This window comes from Taudactylus pleione, unplaced genomic scaffold (assembly GCF_031769625.1).
Source record: "Taudactylus pleione unplaced genomic scaffold, aTauple2 ptg000185l, whole genome shotgun sequence".
NCBI lineage: Eukaryota > Metazoa > Chordata > Amphibia > Anura > Myobatrachidae > Taudactylus > Taudactylus pleione.
The window spans coordinates 3,037,856-3,054,267 of NW_028284587.1; the positions used below are offsets into that span (position 1 = coordinate 3,037,856).

At 47.4% G+C, this 16,412-nt stretch overlaps 1 protein-coding gene across 4 annotated transcripts in view; it reads left to right on the forward strand.

The window, feature by feature from the left end:
• The window catches only part of ETS1 (ETS proto-oncogene 1, transcription factor), a 474,993-nt gene that overhangs the window by 439,866 nt on the left and 18,715 nt on the right, over positions 1–16,412 (forward strand). The window contains exon 1 of one of the 4 annotated variants that reach the window (XM_088476267.1): positions 2,961–3,227. The exons of the other annotated variants lie outside the window; for them this stretch is intronic. Coding sequence (XP_088332393.1) covers positions 3,146–3,227 — 82 coding nt within the window. The 5' untranslated portion in view covers positions 2,961–3,145. Of the gene's footprint in view, positions 1–2,960; positions 3,228–16,412 lie in introns of those variants that run through there. 4 annotated transcript variants of the gene reach the window in all.

Here is a 16,412-nt window from a genome sequence, read left to right on the forward strand (position 1 = left end):
ATATAGTTAGTATGTAATGTACACTGATTGCACAGTGCCGGGTATATAGTTAGTATGTAATGTACACTGATTGCACAGTGCCGGGTATATAGTTAGTATGTAATGTACACTGATTGCACAGTGCCGGGTATATAGTTAGTATGTAATGTACACAGATTGCACAGTGCCGGGTATATAGTTAGTATGTAATGTACACTGATTGCACAGTGCCGGGTATATAGTTAGTATGTAATGTACACTGATTGCACAGTGCCGGGTATATAGTTAGTATGTAATGTACACTGATTGCACAGTGCCGGGTATATAGTTAGTATGTAATGTACACTGATTGCACAGTGCCGGGTATATAGTTAGTATGTAATGTACACTGATTGCACAGTGCCGGGTATATAGTTAGTATGTAATGTACACTGATTGCACAGTGCCGGGTATATAGTTAGTATATAATGTACACTGATTGCACAGTGCCGGGTATATAGTTAGTATATAATGTACACTGATTGCACAGTGCCGGGTATATAGTTAGTATGTAATGTACACTGATTGCACAGTGCCGGGTATATAGTTAGTATGTAATGTACACTGATTGCACAGTGCTAGGTGTATAGTTAGTATGTAATGTACACTGATTGCACAGTGCTAGGTATATAGTTAGTATATAATGTACACTGATTGCACAGTGCCGGGTATATAGTTAGTATGTAATGTACACTGATTGCACAGTGCTAGGTATATAGTATGTAATGTACACTGATTGCACAGTGCTGGGTATATAGTTAGTATGTAATGTACACTGATTGCACAGTGCTGGGTATATAGTTAGTATATAATGTACACTGATTGCACAGTGCCGGGTATATAGTTAGTATGTAATGTACACTGATTGCACAGTGCCGGGTATATAGTTAGTATGTAATGTACACTGATTGCACAGTGCCGGGTATATAGTTAGTATGTAATGTACACTGATTGCACAGTGCCGGGTATATAGTTAGTATGTAATGTACACTGATTGCACAGTGCCGGGTATATAGTTAGTATGTAATGTACACTGATTGCACAGTGCCGGGTATATAGTTAGTATGTAATGTACACTGATTGCACAGTGCCGGGTATATAGTTAGTATGTAATGTACACTGATTGCACAGTGCCGGGTATATAGTTAGTATGTAATGTACACAGATTGCACAGTGCCGGGTATATAGTTAGTATGTAATGTACACTGATTGCACAGTGCCGGGTATATAGTTAGTATGTAATGTACACTGATTGCACAGTGCCGGGTATATAGTTAGTATGTAATGTACACTGATTGCACAGTGCCGGGTATATAGTTAGTATGTAATGTACACTGATTGCACAGTGCCGGGTATATAGTTAGTATGTAATGTACACTGATTGCACAGTGCCGGGTATATAGTTAGTATGTAATGTACACTGATTGCACAGTGCCGGGTATATAGTTAGTATATAATGTACACTGATTGCACAGTGCCGGGTATATAGTTAGTATGTAATGTACACTGATTGCACAGTGCCGGGTATATAGTTAGTATGTAATGTACACTGATTGCACAGTGCCGGGTATATAGTTAGTATGTAATGTACACTGATTGCACAGTGCCGGGTATATAGTTAGTATGTAATGTACACTGATTGCACAGTGCCGGGTGTATAGTTAGTATGTAATGTACACTGATTGCACAGTGCTAGGTATATAGTTAGTATATAATGTACACTGATTGCACAGTGCTAGGTATATAGTTAGTATGTAATGTACACTGATTGCACAGTGCTAGGTATATAGTTAGTATGTAATGTACACTGATTGCACAGTGCTAGGTATATAGTTAGTATGTAATGTACACTGATTGCACAGTGCTGGGTATATAGTTAGTATGTAATGTACACTGATTGCACAGTGCTGGGTATATAGTTAGTATGTAATGTACACTGATTGCACAGTGCCGGGTATATAGTTAGTATGTAATGTACACTGATTGCACAGTGCCGGGTATATAGTTAGTATGTAATGTACACTGATTGCACAGTGCCGGGTATATAGTTAGTATGTAATGTACACTGATTGCACAGTGCCGGGTATATAGTTAGTATATAATGTACACTGATTGCACAGTGCCGGGTATATAGTTAGTATGTAATGTACACTGATTGCACAGTGCCGGGTATATAGTTAGTATGTAATGTACACTGATTGCACAGTGCCGGGTATATAGTTAGTATATAATGTACACTGATTGCACAGTGCCGGGTATATAGTTAGTATATAATGTACACTGATTGCACAGTGCCGGGTATATAGTTAGTATGTAATGTACACTGATTGCACAGTGCCGGGTATATAGTTAGTATGTAATGTACACTGATTGCACAGTGCCGGGTATATAGTTAGTATGTAATGTACACTGATTGCACAGTGCCGGGTATATAGTTAGTATGTAATGTACACTGATTGCACAGTGCCGGGTATATAGTTAGTATATAATGTACACTGATTGCACAGTGCCGGGTATATAGTTAGTATATAATGTACACTGATTGCACAGTGCCGGGTATATAGTTAGTATATAATGTACACTGATTGCACAGTGCCGGGTATATAGTTAGTATGTAATGTACACTGATTGCACAGTGCCGGGTATATAGTTAGTATGTAATGTACACTGATTGCACAGTGCTGGGTATATAGTTAGTATATAATGTACACTGATTGCACAGTGCCGGGTATATAGTTAGTATGTAATGTACACTGATTGCACAGTGCCGGGTATATAGTTAGTATATAATGTACACTGATTGCACAGTGCCGGGTATATAGTTAGTATATAATGTACACTGATTGCACAGTGCCGGGTATATAGTTAGTATGTAATGTACACTGATTGCACAGTGCTGGGTGTGTGATGTAAGAGCCCGGGCCGGGCCCCTATAGGCTGCAGTGAGCCGGCCCCCTGGTTGCTGTCACGGCTCAGGACCACCCTCCTCCCCCAGCTCCCCTCTCTCTCTCTCCCGGGCAGGACAGTGATCAGAGGCTGCTGCGGATAACAATAGACGGACTGGAGGTGGCTGAGTGCTGCTGCTCACACACCCGGAGACGGAGGGGGGGACCCGGCCACAGCCACCATGAAAGCGGCGCTAGACCTGAAGCCCACACTCACCATCATCAAGACGGAGAAGGCGGAATATGAGTCTTACTCCTGTGCCGGTGAGTGGGCGCTGACACCGCGGCTAATAGATGGGGCAGGGTACCCGGGGTGCGCTGGCTGATCCTGACCTGATACATGGAAACAGTCCTTTATTTCCCAGCACAGCCAGTGATACATAGTAACGGGGCTGTCCCTGACCTGATATATGAGGAGGGGGCACTTTGTCTCTGGAGGGGATACTTTGTGTAAGTATTGCCCTGGGGGACAGAGCAGGGAATATGCCGTGTAACAGTCTCAGGGAGAAGTTACTGTGAGTCTCCCACACTTGTATCCCCAGTGAGTGGGGGCTTTCTTACCCCTGTGAGTGGGGGGCTTCTTACAGTGACCTGCCATTCATGCTGTCCTGAGCTGGTGACCTGCACAGCTAAATGTGCCTTCAAGGAAAGGGTGGTATCAGCCCCACAGAAGCTGGAGATAAGGAGATTACAGTAATCTGATTAGTCTCTCTATGAGATCCCCTATCTCATCCTTGCCTCAGATGGGCCTGGACCTGCAATCAGATAGTCCTCCTCGCCCTTTCTGCCGGGGATGCCCCCCCTGTACTATTTAGCAATAGGGTGAGGGTGCTGCTGCTGCATAACCTCTTGGGCGTCCATTCTGCTGACTGACAGCTCTTTCTGCTGCTTATTTTACTTTTTCAAAAGCCTGGGCTAGTTGTACATGTTCCTGCCCCATCTGGACGGTTGGCCTAAAATGATTTATTGGCCCCCATGGAATGTGTGTGCTGCACTATAACACATTATAGAAAGACCTAAGCGTAGGGTACAGCAGTGACATCCCCACTACACTGATCTGTAAAGCAGATTCCCTGCGTTCATTACATGTGTTTCTGCTCTGAGAGCTGATCATGGGATCTGCCTGTGTTGGAAGAACACATTACAAACTGCAGACGTCATCTTTTCATTGATAAATCTTGCAGCCATCTGCACAGGTCAGCTGCGGCTATTTATAGAGTTGAACATGACTCTAATCTGAATGATTTAAGGTTCCCCCCCCCCCAGACATTATTGTGACTTTTTTCGCCTCTTACCTGACAATTTATTTACCTTGCGGCCTGTCTGGCCTACATATTGTTAATTGACGAGTGGCAGATATTTATGTCCTTGCCTTCAATCTAGATGGCTCCTTGGAGCTCGGTTGGGGCCTGCTGTATCTTTCGTACTAAACTGTCCCTCGCTTCTTGCTAATTAGCCCAGTGAGGTGTACAGTGGTATAAATATACATCTGATAGGTTTCCGCACATTACCAGGTTTGCAGAGATTGTGTACGTTTATTTAGCAGAACCCTCTGCTTTTATACCCAGTCTTGTTTTATTACTGTGCGTGGTCCCAGGTGTAAAGCGTTACTGAATATGTTTGTGCTACATAAATATCTGGATTAGTTGCTGGTAAAAAGATGTCTTCCAGAAGAGCATTAAAGGCTTGTCGCTGAGGAATGGAGAAGGCCTCGGTGTCGGGGGGACTCTGTGGCTGGTCTTGTGTGGGTCTAGAGGCCCAGCCTCGCCCAGTGTGTAGCTACAAGCACATATGACACTTTTCAAGAGAGTTTAAAGTGAGACCTCAGGGAGCAGATAAGAGCTGAGTGATGAGAGGGTCTGATTGCTTCTCTTTGTCTCCAGGTTTAATTTTCCTGGAAAGAGCGGTGGGATCAGACGTTCTCCAAGTTGGAGCTTAAATTTAAAATCTGCACTTTTTTTTTCTCTCTATTTATGATCATCTATTTAGATTGAAATGAGAGAACTCGTCTGATAAAACAAGTGCGCCGCGGAGCAGTGAATCGCCCATGCTTATTATATAAGCCGGTATGGTGGCGGTCGGGGAGCTGGATTTGTATTTTCTCGCATTTACTGCGCTGTTTGGATCTTGATTTAAATAGAACGTGACTCATCTCTGTTTTGAAAATGAGTGAATCCCATTTATGTGGCGTAGTCCTCCTTGGAAGACTGTCTGCCCTGGACATTAGCCAGATCTTGTTCTAGGCTTCTACAGTTGTGAGGCAGGAAATGTGGCTTCCAATCTGCTCGTGTGACCCCAGCCTGCTTTAAGATCTCTCCAATGTGTACATTTAATTGGACAGGTGTAAAATTGCTGTATTGGCTTTTTTGTTTTTTTGGGGGGGTTACTGAACTTTAGATATATTTTGCATGAGAGCTGTGTACCAGAGTCGTGGCTATTGCTCTCTGTTATCAGTCATGTCTGGCTAAAGAGAAGCTGCCTGCAGTGTCTGCATTTTGGATTACTGATAGGTAGCTTGTGTGCACAGGAGAATACCCCCCGCCCCCAATAATCTCTCCACTATGTCAGATACCTACAGCAACCCCCAAGCCAGAGCTCCCAGACCATACCATTAGTCCAGGTGCACTTCTCAGTTCATCTTACAGAACCCCCCCAGAATAGAAGGGGGAGCGAGTGTTAGGACCAAACACACTTCCTCAGCCATTCAAAGTTGGTTAGCTTAACTTGATGGATTACTTCTGTTTTCCTGTGCTGGAAAAGCCTGGGAAAAAATGGCTCCATGTAATAGATCCAGGTGGTCCAGCTGGGGAGGGGAGAGGGAGCAGTCACTACACTACCACCAGCTTAGGTAACATAGGTAACCCGCCCTGGTTCTTTGTACAGTACTCTGAGTCTATACGATGGATGATCATTCTCTCCTGGTACTCACTATGAAGTCTCCCCTCCTGACTTACTCTTCCTCTCCTACTCGCTGTCTCTCACTATGAAGTCTCCCCTCCTGACTTGCTCTTCCTCTCCTACTCGCTGTCTCTCACTATGAAGTCTCCCCTCCTGACTTACTCTTCCTCTCCTACTCGCTGTCTCTCACGATGAAGTCTCCCCTCCTGACTTACTCTTCCTCTCCTACTCGCTGTCTCTCACTATGAAGTCTCCCCTCCTGACTTGCTCTTCCTCTCCTACTCGCTGTCTCTCACTATGAAGTCTCCCCTCCTGACTTACTCTTCCTCTCCTACTCGCTATCTCTCACTATGAAGTCTCCCCTCCTGACTTACTCTTCCTCTCCTACTCGCTGTCTCTCACTATGAAGTCTCCCCTCCTGACTTGCTCTTCCTCTCCTACTCGCTGTCTCTCACTATGAAGTCTCCCCTCCTGACTTACTCTTCCTCTCCTACTCGCTGTCTCTCACTATGAAGTCTCCCCTCCTGACTTGCTCTTACTCTCCTCCTCGCTGTCTCTCACTATGAAGTCTCCCCTCCTGACTTGCTCTTCCTCTCCTACTCGCTGTCTCTCACTATGAAGTCTCCCCTCCTGACTTGCTCTTCCTCTCCTACTCGCTGTCTCTCACTATGAAGTCTCCCCTCCTGACTTACTCTTCCTCTCCTACTCGCTGTCTCTCACTATGAAGTCTCCCCTCCTGACTTGCTCTTCCTCTCCTACTCGCTATCTCTCACTATGAAGTCTCCCCTCCTGACTTACTCTTCCTCTCCTACTCGCTATCTCTCACTATGAAGTCTCCCCTCCTGACTTACTCTTCCTCTCCTACTCGCTGTCTCTCACTATGAAGTCTCCCCTCCTGACTTGCTCTTCCTCTCCTACTCGCTGTCTCTCACTATGAAGTCTCCCCTCCTGACTTACTCTTCCTCTCCTACTCGCTGTCTCTCACTATGAAGTCTCCCCTCCTGACTTGCTCTTACTCTCCTCCTCGCTGTCTCTCACTATGAAGTCTCCCCTCCTGACTTGCTCTTCCTCTCCTACTCGCTGTCTCTCACTATGAAGTCTCCCCTCCTGACTTGCTCTTCCTCTCCTACTCGCTGTCTCTCACTATGAAGTCTCCCCTCCTGACTTACTCTTCCTCTCCTACTCGCTGTCTCTCACTATGAAGTCTCCCCTCCTGACTTACTCTTCCTCTCCTACTCGCTGTCTCTCACTATGAAGTCTCCCCTCCTGACTTGCTCTTCCTCTCCTACTCGCTATCTCTCACTATGAAGTCTCCCCTCCTGACTTACTCTTCCTCTCCTACTCGCTGTCTCTCACTATGAAGTCTCCCCTCCTGACTTACTCTTCCTCTCCTACTCGCTGTCTCTCACTATGAAGTCTCCCCTCCTGACTTACTCTTCCTCTCCTACTCGCTGTCTCTCACTATGAAGTCTCCCCTCCTGACTTACTCTTCCTCTCCTACTCGCTGTCTCTCACTATGAAGTCTCCCCTCCTGACTTGCTCTTCCTCTCCTACTCGCTATCTCTCACTATGAAGTCTCCCCTCCTGACTTACTCTTCCTCTCCTACTCGCTGTCTCTCACTATGAAGTCTCCCCTCCTGACTTGCTCTTCCTCTCCTACTCGCTATCTCTCACTATGAAGTCTCCCCTCCTGACTTACTCTTCCTCTCCTACTCGCTGTCTCTCACTATGAAGTCTCCCCTCCTGACTTGCTCTTCCTCTCCTACTCGCTGTCTCTCACTATGAAGTCTCCCCTCCTGACTTGCTCTTCCTCTCCTACTCGCTGTCTCTCACTATGAAGTCTCCCCTCCTGACTTGCTCTTCCTCTCCTACTCGCTGTCTCTCACTATGAAGTCTCCCCTCCTGACTTGCTCTTCCTCTCCTACTCGCTGTCTCTCACTATGAAGTCTCCCCTCCTGACTTACTCTTCCTCTCCTACTCGCTGTCTCTCACTATGAAGTCTCCCCTCCTGACTTACTCTTCCTCTCCTACTCGCTGTCTCTCACTATGAAGTCTCCCCTCCTGACTTGCTCTTCCTCTCCTACTCGCTATCTCTCACTATGAAGTCTCCCCTCCTGACTTACTCTTCCTCTCCTACTCGCTGTCTCTCACTATGAAGTCTCCCCTCCTGACTTACTCTTCCTCTCCTACTCGCTGTCTCTCACTATGAAGTCTCCCCTCCTGACTTACTCTTCCTCTCCTACTCGCTGTCTCTCACTATGAAGTCTCCCCTCCTGACTTACTCTTCCTCTCCTACTCGCTGTCTCTCACTATGAAGTCTCCCCTCCTGACTTGCTCTTACTCTCCTCCTCGCTGTCTCTCACTATGAAGTCTCCCCTCCTGACTTGCTCTTCCTCTCCTCCTCGCTGTCTCTCACTATGAAGTCTCCCCTCCTGACTTGCTCTTCCTCTCCTACTCGCTGTCTCTCACGATGAAGTCTCCCCTCCTGACTTACTCTTCCTCTCCTACTCGCTGTCTTTCACTATGAAGTCTCCCCTCCTGACTTACTCTTCCTCTCCTACTCGCTATCTCTCACTATGAAGTCTCCCCTCCTGACTTACTCTTCCTCTCCTACTCGCTGTCTCTCACTATGAAGTCTCCCCTCCTGACTTGCTCTTCCTCTCCTCCTCGCTGTCTCTCACTATGAAGTCTCCCCTCCTGACTTGCTCTTCCTCTCCTACTCGCTGTCTCTCACTATGAAGTCTCCCCTCCTGACTTGCTCTTCCTCTCCTACTCGCTGTCTCTCACTATGAAGTCTCCCCTCCTGACTTACTCTTCCTCTCCTACTCGCTGTCTCTCACTATGAAGTCTCCCCTCCTGACTTACTCTTCCTCTCCTACTCGCTGTCTCTCACGATGAAGTCTCCCCTCCTGACTTACTCTTCCTCTCCTACTCGCTGTCTCTCACGATGAAGTCTCCCCTCCTGACTTACTCTTCCTCTCCTACTCGCTGTCTCTCACGATGAAGTCTCCCCTCCTGACTTACTCTTCCTCTCCTACTCGCTGTCTCTCACTATGAAGTCTCCCCTCCTGACTTACTCTTCCTCTCCTACTCGCTGTCTCTCACAATGAAGTCTCCCCTCCTGACTTGCTCTTCCTCTCCTACTCGCTGTCTCTCACAATGAAGTCTCCCCTCCTGACTTGCTCTTCCTCTCCTACTCGCTGTCTCTCACTATGAAGTCTCCCCTCCTGACTTGCTCTTCCTCTCCTACTCGCTGTCTCTCACTATGAAGTCTCCCCTCCTGACTTACTCTTTCTCTCCTACTCGCTGTCTCTCACTATGAAGTCTCCCCTCCTGACTTACTCTTCCTCTCCTACTCGCTGTCTCTCACTATGAAGTCTCTCCTCCTGACTTACTCTTCCTCTCCTACTCGCTGTCTCTCACTATGAAGTCTCCCCTCCTGACTTACTCTTCCTCTCCTACTCGCTGTCTCTCACTATGAAGTCTCCCCTCCTGACTTACTCTTCCTCTCCTACTCGCTATCTCTCACTATGAAGTCTCCCCTCCTGACTTACTCTTCCTCTCCTCCTCGCTGTCTCTCTCCTGTCCATTGGTACCTTCTCCTCTGTAGGGCCTGGCTTCAGTTCTTACAGTGGGCTGTGTATGGAGGAGGTAACATGTGCACACCCCTGCATTGTGTTTTTACATTTTACAGAGTTTTTTTTTAATAAGACTCGGCGGGAGTCTTAGGTCCTACATGTACGCATGTCCCAATATGATTATATAATAGTTATCTTCAGTATTCCCTTTTATCTCTTCAATTTTAATACTGTTCTTTTTGGGACATTGTCACCTTTTCCCCTCTGTAGATTGTTGTTCCTGTATGTCTGTGGCCTGTGCTTCCCTGTCGGCCTTTTTCTTTTCTTCTATACGTATTTGGCTGTGGATAATATGTTGTTACTGTGTTGTCAGTATGTGATGAGTTAGTATGGGAAATAACAGGAGTCTGCCAATAGACAATCATTCCTAAAGTGAGCTTAGCAGACTATTGCAGATACTGTATGCCGCAATGCTAGATTGTTGCTGTACCTGTTCGAAAATAACAGGTGGCTTGTGCGGAAAAGGTCTCGTCAAAAACTAAAATTTACACAAACGTACTAACTCGCCACCAAACTGTCCTAAATGATTCATGTTGCAGCCATCGATATATGTATATATGTACGTACCCAGTGTGTGATATCTTGGATGTGAATAGTTGGTACGGTAAACACTCTGAGTATGAGATATAGTAACGGGTCCAACGTATTCTAAGACACTGGCGTAAAGTACATGTTGTGGACCGTAGTCTGTCTGAATTGCTATAATGTTATGGAACAAATTGATTTGATCCTCAGTGATATCGTTATGTCCCAATTCCTGTAATAAGATCCATGATAACAGGAAATATATATGAATGCCTGTTATTCTTTTACTATACCTAAATGTTCTCATATATCTATTAGCGCAATCACAATGTGCGTGCCACTGCCACCTAATAGCTACATAGGATCTATGGGAGACTTCAGATGTGTGTTATGCAGGAACTCTAAGGAAGTGACATCACTGACACTGGTGAAAGGGGTGGAGCCATGATACCAAGTGTCATTTACTGCCAGCATGGTGCCATTTTTATCAGCACTTTATTTTATTATATATATATACTCTCCGTCATCCCGTTTAATTTGGGACACATATGAGTTACACAGATTCTGTGGCTTGCTGACTTCAAGGGGTATATTTACAAAAGTGAGCGTTTTTGGAAGTGGAGATGTTGCTCATAGCAACCAGTTAGATTTTGCATAACATTTAACTAGCACCTTCTAGAAGATAATAGCTAGAATCTGATTGGTTGCTGTGGGCAACATCTCCTCTTCTAAAAACTCTCACTTTATTTAATATACCCTCCAAGTCTCCATTTCACCTGGTTTTAATCAGCCACAGAACCTGTGTAATTCACGTGTCCCGAATTATAGGGATGATATGGCATGCCTACTTATATAGAGCATTACCCAATCCTCGTGCACCCCTAACTGCATGTTTTCCAGATCATCCAGCCGCAGCACAGGTGTGTTAAATGACTAACACAATAGATCTACAGGTGGTATTTATTATTCCTGAGGATACCTTGAAAACATGCACTGTTAGGGTTCCATGAGGACAGAGTTTGAGAAACACTGATAGAGACTTGAAAAAAGTAATGGTGTGTATTTACTTGATGTCATTTGTATTGTATTATTACATAACACACTCCTACGTAGAGTAAAACCTATACTTCTCTGTACAGGGAAAGAGCTCTTATTTGGGAACCCTAGTGTAGGCTTGCAGAGCATGCAGGGAAATGTAGTTCCACAAACCGTCCTAGTTTGCCTGGATCTAATCTGGGTGATGGTTGCTACTGCAGGGTGCAGGGCTGGACCTATCCCAGCAGCCAACACAACTAAAATATAACTTTCTGGATCCTAGATGTGACTTTTTGGCTCCTGGGAACACAGGAGCTGGGTATAAGTTTGGGATAGAGCTCACCCCAGCTCTATCCATGGAGAGCACACACTTGTCTAAATATTTGTATCATGTCTCTGTGTAAGAACAGCCCTGTGACGTAGCGCAGCCTTACTGGACTCATCCATCCTTTAATACAGTCCAAGGAATTATTTGCGCAATGTGACAGATTCAACCAAATTCCAAACTTTACTTCTTCTTTGCTGAAATGACTAATATGTGATGCATGGAGTCTGTAACCCTAACGCTTTGTGTCTCTTCCCTGAATCTTAGTTTATCTCTCTTACTCAGTGCAATAAAGTGCACTCAACCAGCAGAAAGGGCTTTGTGTGGGTGTCTGATTGGGGTTATTGGGCTGAGACTCAGAGCAGCACCAGTCTCCCTGCTCTGCACGCACTGTGGTCAGGCTGAGAGCAGTCTCCGAACCCATGTAACGGTTTTCACACCTCTTGTCAGGCCCTGGCACAGCTGTGTGTCTGCCTGCGTGTAGCATGTCAGTGGCAGCTCTGCTTTCCAGAGGCTGCATAGTCGTCATCATCGTCATCAGCAGCAGCTAATCAGATGTGTGGTCACTTTGATGTTTCCTGTGTAGCACATATTCACATCTCAGTGTGGTCACAGAGCTCGGATACATTCTCTTCTGAAGATCAATTTCATTACATGAACTAGTCACATTCTATGTTTTAAATCCATGATGAGAAACCTACCAGACTTTGGGAGTCTTACACTCAGGCCACGGCTGATCTAAGAGGCCACACTTGGTAGTGCTTAAGCATGTGAAGTAGTAGTAGTAGTACCAGCAGCTGCACTGCGTAATTTGTAAAGTTGTAGCAGCCGCGCAAAGTAATATGTCCTGTAATGTGTGCAACAGCAGCGGTCATGTCCTGTAATGTGTGCAACAGCAGCGGTCATGCTCGGTAATGTGTCCAACGGCAGCGGTCATGCTCGGTAATGTGTCCAACGGCAGCAGCAGCCACGCTCGGTAATGTGTCCAACAGCAGCCACGCTCGGTAATGTGTCCAACAGCAGCCACGCTCGGTAATGTGTCCAACAGCAGCCAAGCTCGGTAATGTGTCCAACAGCAGCGGTCATGCTCGGTAATGTGTCCAACGGCAGCAGCAGCCACGCTCGGTAATGTGTCCAACAGCAGCCACGCTTGGTAATGTGTCCAACAGCAGCGGTCATGCTCGGTAATGTGTCCAACGGCAGCGGTCATGCTCGGTAATGTGTCCAACGGCAGCAGCAGCCACGCTCGGTAATGTGTCCAACAGCAGCCGCGCTCGGTAATGTGTCCAACAGCAGCCGCGCTCGGTAATGTGTCCAACAGCAGCCACGCTCGGTAATGTGTCCAACAGCAGCCACGCTCGGTAATGTGTCCAACAGCAGCCACGCTCGGTAATGTGTCCAACAGCAGCCAAGCTCGGTAATGTGTACAACAGCAGCCACGCTCGGTAATGTGTACAACAGCATCAGCAGCCACGGCCGGTAATGTGTACAACAGCAGCAGCAGCCACGGCCGGTAATGTGTACAACAGCAGCAGCAGCCATGGCCGGTAATCATAAAAGATACCTAGTAATATGCCGCCAGTGGCAGTGCCCAGGAATACACCTTCAGTTACAGATGTGCTGATTAATAATTTATCTTTACGTAATGAGCAGAATTATGGCAGTAGTAACAGTAATGCTTAATAAAAACAACTTGTAGTAATGCCCAAGAAAATGCCAGCTGTGGAAAGTAGTGCCCAGTAAGAAGCCATTAGTAATAGCAATGCCCATTATCATGCCATCTGTAAAATAGTAATGCTAGTATTCGTAAACCGTAATGTCCAATACGATGCTGCTATTCTAGATTGGTAATAAGTGGTGATATAGACTTTAGTACATGCTTAGCACCTTCTGTGTCTTGTTTCCATCAGGCTAAATCTTAGTGTGGCCATAATGTCACATGTAGTGCCACAGGCCATTGCCAGGTGGCAGTCATAAGCTGCTGCCACGTATGGGAGGCCATGCAGAGAGACGTGGCATACTGCTCATAAGTCTGTTTTTGTCCGTGGGATTTTGCGATGTTTCGCACTGCGCATGTTCCCAGCCTGAGCATATGCAACTTTCAGCAATTCAAAGCCGTATGCGTCTCAGCCTGTAGTGGGTGTAAGTGGGCAGCAGCTGGCCGCTCGCACATAGTCTGAGGGCATGCAGGTGCAATTATGGGCGACTCAGGAGGTGAGATCCATCTGATTTCAGAGATCTCCTGCACCACGGATTGGGCTGGTGTAAAGCTGCTCTAATCGTGGTAACAGCCTCTTCCACACGTGGATGGATTGGGGGCAGGTGTGGCTAATTCTGAGTACAGGCCGAGATCCGCATTTATATCCTAGCATGCAGTTACTGATTTGTCACCGGTATTGCTGTGTGGGTACTGTAATGTCGCCGATATTGCTGTGTGGGTACTGTAATTTCCCTGATATTGCTGTGTGGCTATTAGGGGGGCGCTGGTACTGCTGTGTGGCTACTAGGGGGGAGCTGGTACTGCTGTGTGGCTACTAGGGGGGAGCTGGTAATGCTGTGTGGCTACTAGGGGGGAGCTGGTACTGCTGTGTGGCTACTAGGGGGAAGCTGGTACTGCTGTGTGGCTACTAGGGGGAAGCTGGTACTTCTGTGTGGCTAGGGGGAAGCTGGTACTGCTGTGTGGCTACTAGGGGGGAGCTGGTACTGCTGTGTGGCTACTAGGGGGGAGCTGGTAATGCTGTGTGGCTACTAGGGGGGAGCTGGTACTGCTGTGTGGCTACTAGGGGGGAGCTGGTACTGCTGTGTGGCTACTAGGGGGGAGCTGGTACTGCTGTGTGGCTACTAGGGGGGAGCTGGTACTGCTGTGTGGCTACTAGGGGGGAGCTGGTACTGCTGTGTGGCTACTAGGGGGGAGCTGGTACTGCTGTATGGCTACTATGGGGGAGCTGGTACTGCTGTGTGGCTACTATGGGGGAGCTGGTACTGCTGTGTGGCTACTATGGGGGCGCTGGTACTGCTGTGTGGCTACTAGGGGGGCGCTGGTATTGCTGTGTGGCTACTAGGGGGGCGCCGCGCTCTCTCTGTGGCTACTAGAGGGCCGCCGCGCTCTCTCTGTGGCTACTAGAGGGCCGCTGCTATTGCTGTGTGTGTATAGTGAGCACTTTGAGTGCCACTGCTGGTGTTATATCTTGCACTGCTCAGCTCCACTTACATCTAGTGAGGAGTCATTGCTGTGAATTGCTATCCATATTTTGAGCCTGACTGAGAAAAGAGCAGTCTGTAAGGCCTTTATGTGTTGGTGATCAGCAGTGTCGGACTGGGGCACAAAGGGCTCACCGGGGGAATGCAGTAGGTGGGGGGAACATGCTGAAGGGGTGTGGTCATCCACCTGAGGGGGTGTGGCCAGCCTCCACAGTTGCTTGGCTCACCATTAGGCAGATATTGGTGTAGTTGCCGTTAAGAACTGATGTTTTACTGTGGTCCTGCACCACAAGGTAACTGACCCTCTACCCTGTACAATTCAGTGCACAGTCTGGAACATGACCCCTAGAGGAGGCGGTGGTCCCTCCAGGGATTTACCCTGTACCCCCTGTGGGCCAGTTACGACCCTGGTGATCAGTAGGCTTTATGCTTTCGTTAGATTTAAACCTCTGCCATAATGCAGCATAGAATAATCGCAGCCCATAATCTGTCACTTGCAGATTCCACCTATTATAATGATAATAAATGATAATAATTATACCTCAGTGACTACGTTTATTGACTACATAACACACATCACAGATGTGCAACCCTAAAGCTAGGTACCCACTGTGCAATAATCCGGCCGATCAAGTAATTCCCGGCTGGTCAGCCCAATTATTGCAGTGTATACACAGCACACAGAGCCGATTGTTCATGTCAGATCAGCTCCCGACCTCAGGAACTCTGCATGAGATCACTCGGTCCCGACGAGCCGATGTTGTGCAGTGTATGCAGACAACACCCGACACACTGCATGCAAGACACAGCCCTGCAACGATGTCTTAGGGACATGTATCGTGGTTGTAGGAGCGGTAATTGTGCGAGAAGGCACCTCCGACATTACAGTCCTTAGCAGGGAGCCTAGTAGTGAGCATCGGTCATACAGGGTCAGCCTCCAACTATTATTAGTATTCAGCTTGTCTATCGATGTTCTTCTTTCACAGTGTCTGTATTGCTTGGCATTTCATATCATTGTGTACTACAGACATCACAGGAGCGGGGTATACAATGGAAAGATCTTCCCTTCCCTGGGGATGGGCTAGAGATAGCTAGTGAGTGAGTGTCTCGACACAAGGACTCGAATCATTTTAAATGTTCGAATGATTCGAGTCACTCAAAGTTTGCGGTGTCGAGACAGTCACCTCTCTAACCTCTCACAGTCAGAGGGAGCCAGGAGGCAGAGGTTACACAGTGTATAGTGTTATAACTGTAGTCTCCGGGACTCAGGAGAGTCATCATTGATGTGATCCTGCCAGTGTGCCCATGCCGCGGCTGCCTTCACTAACTCGAGTCGGGAGTCAGCAGTGCAGGGGCGTGGGGGGCGGAGCTGTGACTCCCTCAGAGTCGCGCCGGTAGAGCTGGGTCCCGCGGTGTGCACTGACACGGGAGAGTCCGTGCAGATGAATCAATCAACAGCAGTGTGGGGGGGGGGGGGGGGGGCGGAGCGATCAGCGACTCACTCAGTCACCGATGGCCAATGCTCAGTACGCACAGTCAGAGAGTCGTGACTCGAGACACTCCACTGCGTGGAACCATGTGGCTCAACTCAGTAGAGTGCATCGCTCTGCCCATGACTAGGATGGACATCAGAAGCCCGGCATCGAATGGTTGCCGGGCTTCTGACATCAAATCAAGTGATGGGATGGTCACTATGTGCGTACGCACAGAAGCGGTTGGAGCTTCGCGCATGCGCACATCAGCTGAGCTGCTGACAGCACTTCCGGGTGCCCGCAACTGCATAGAAGGCATCGTAAAGCTGCATCCAATGGCTGTCAACCATCAAAA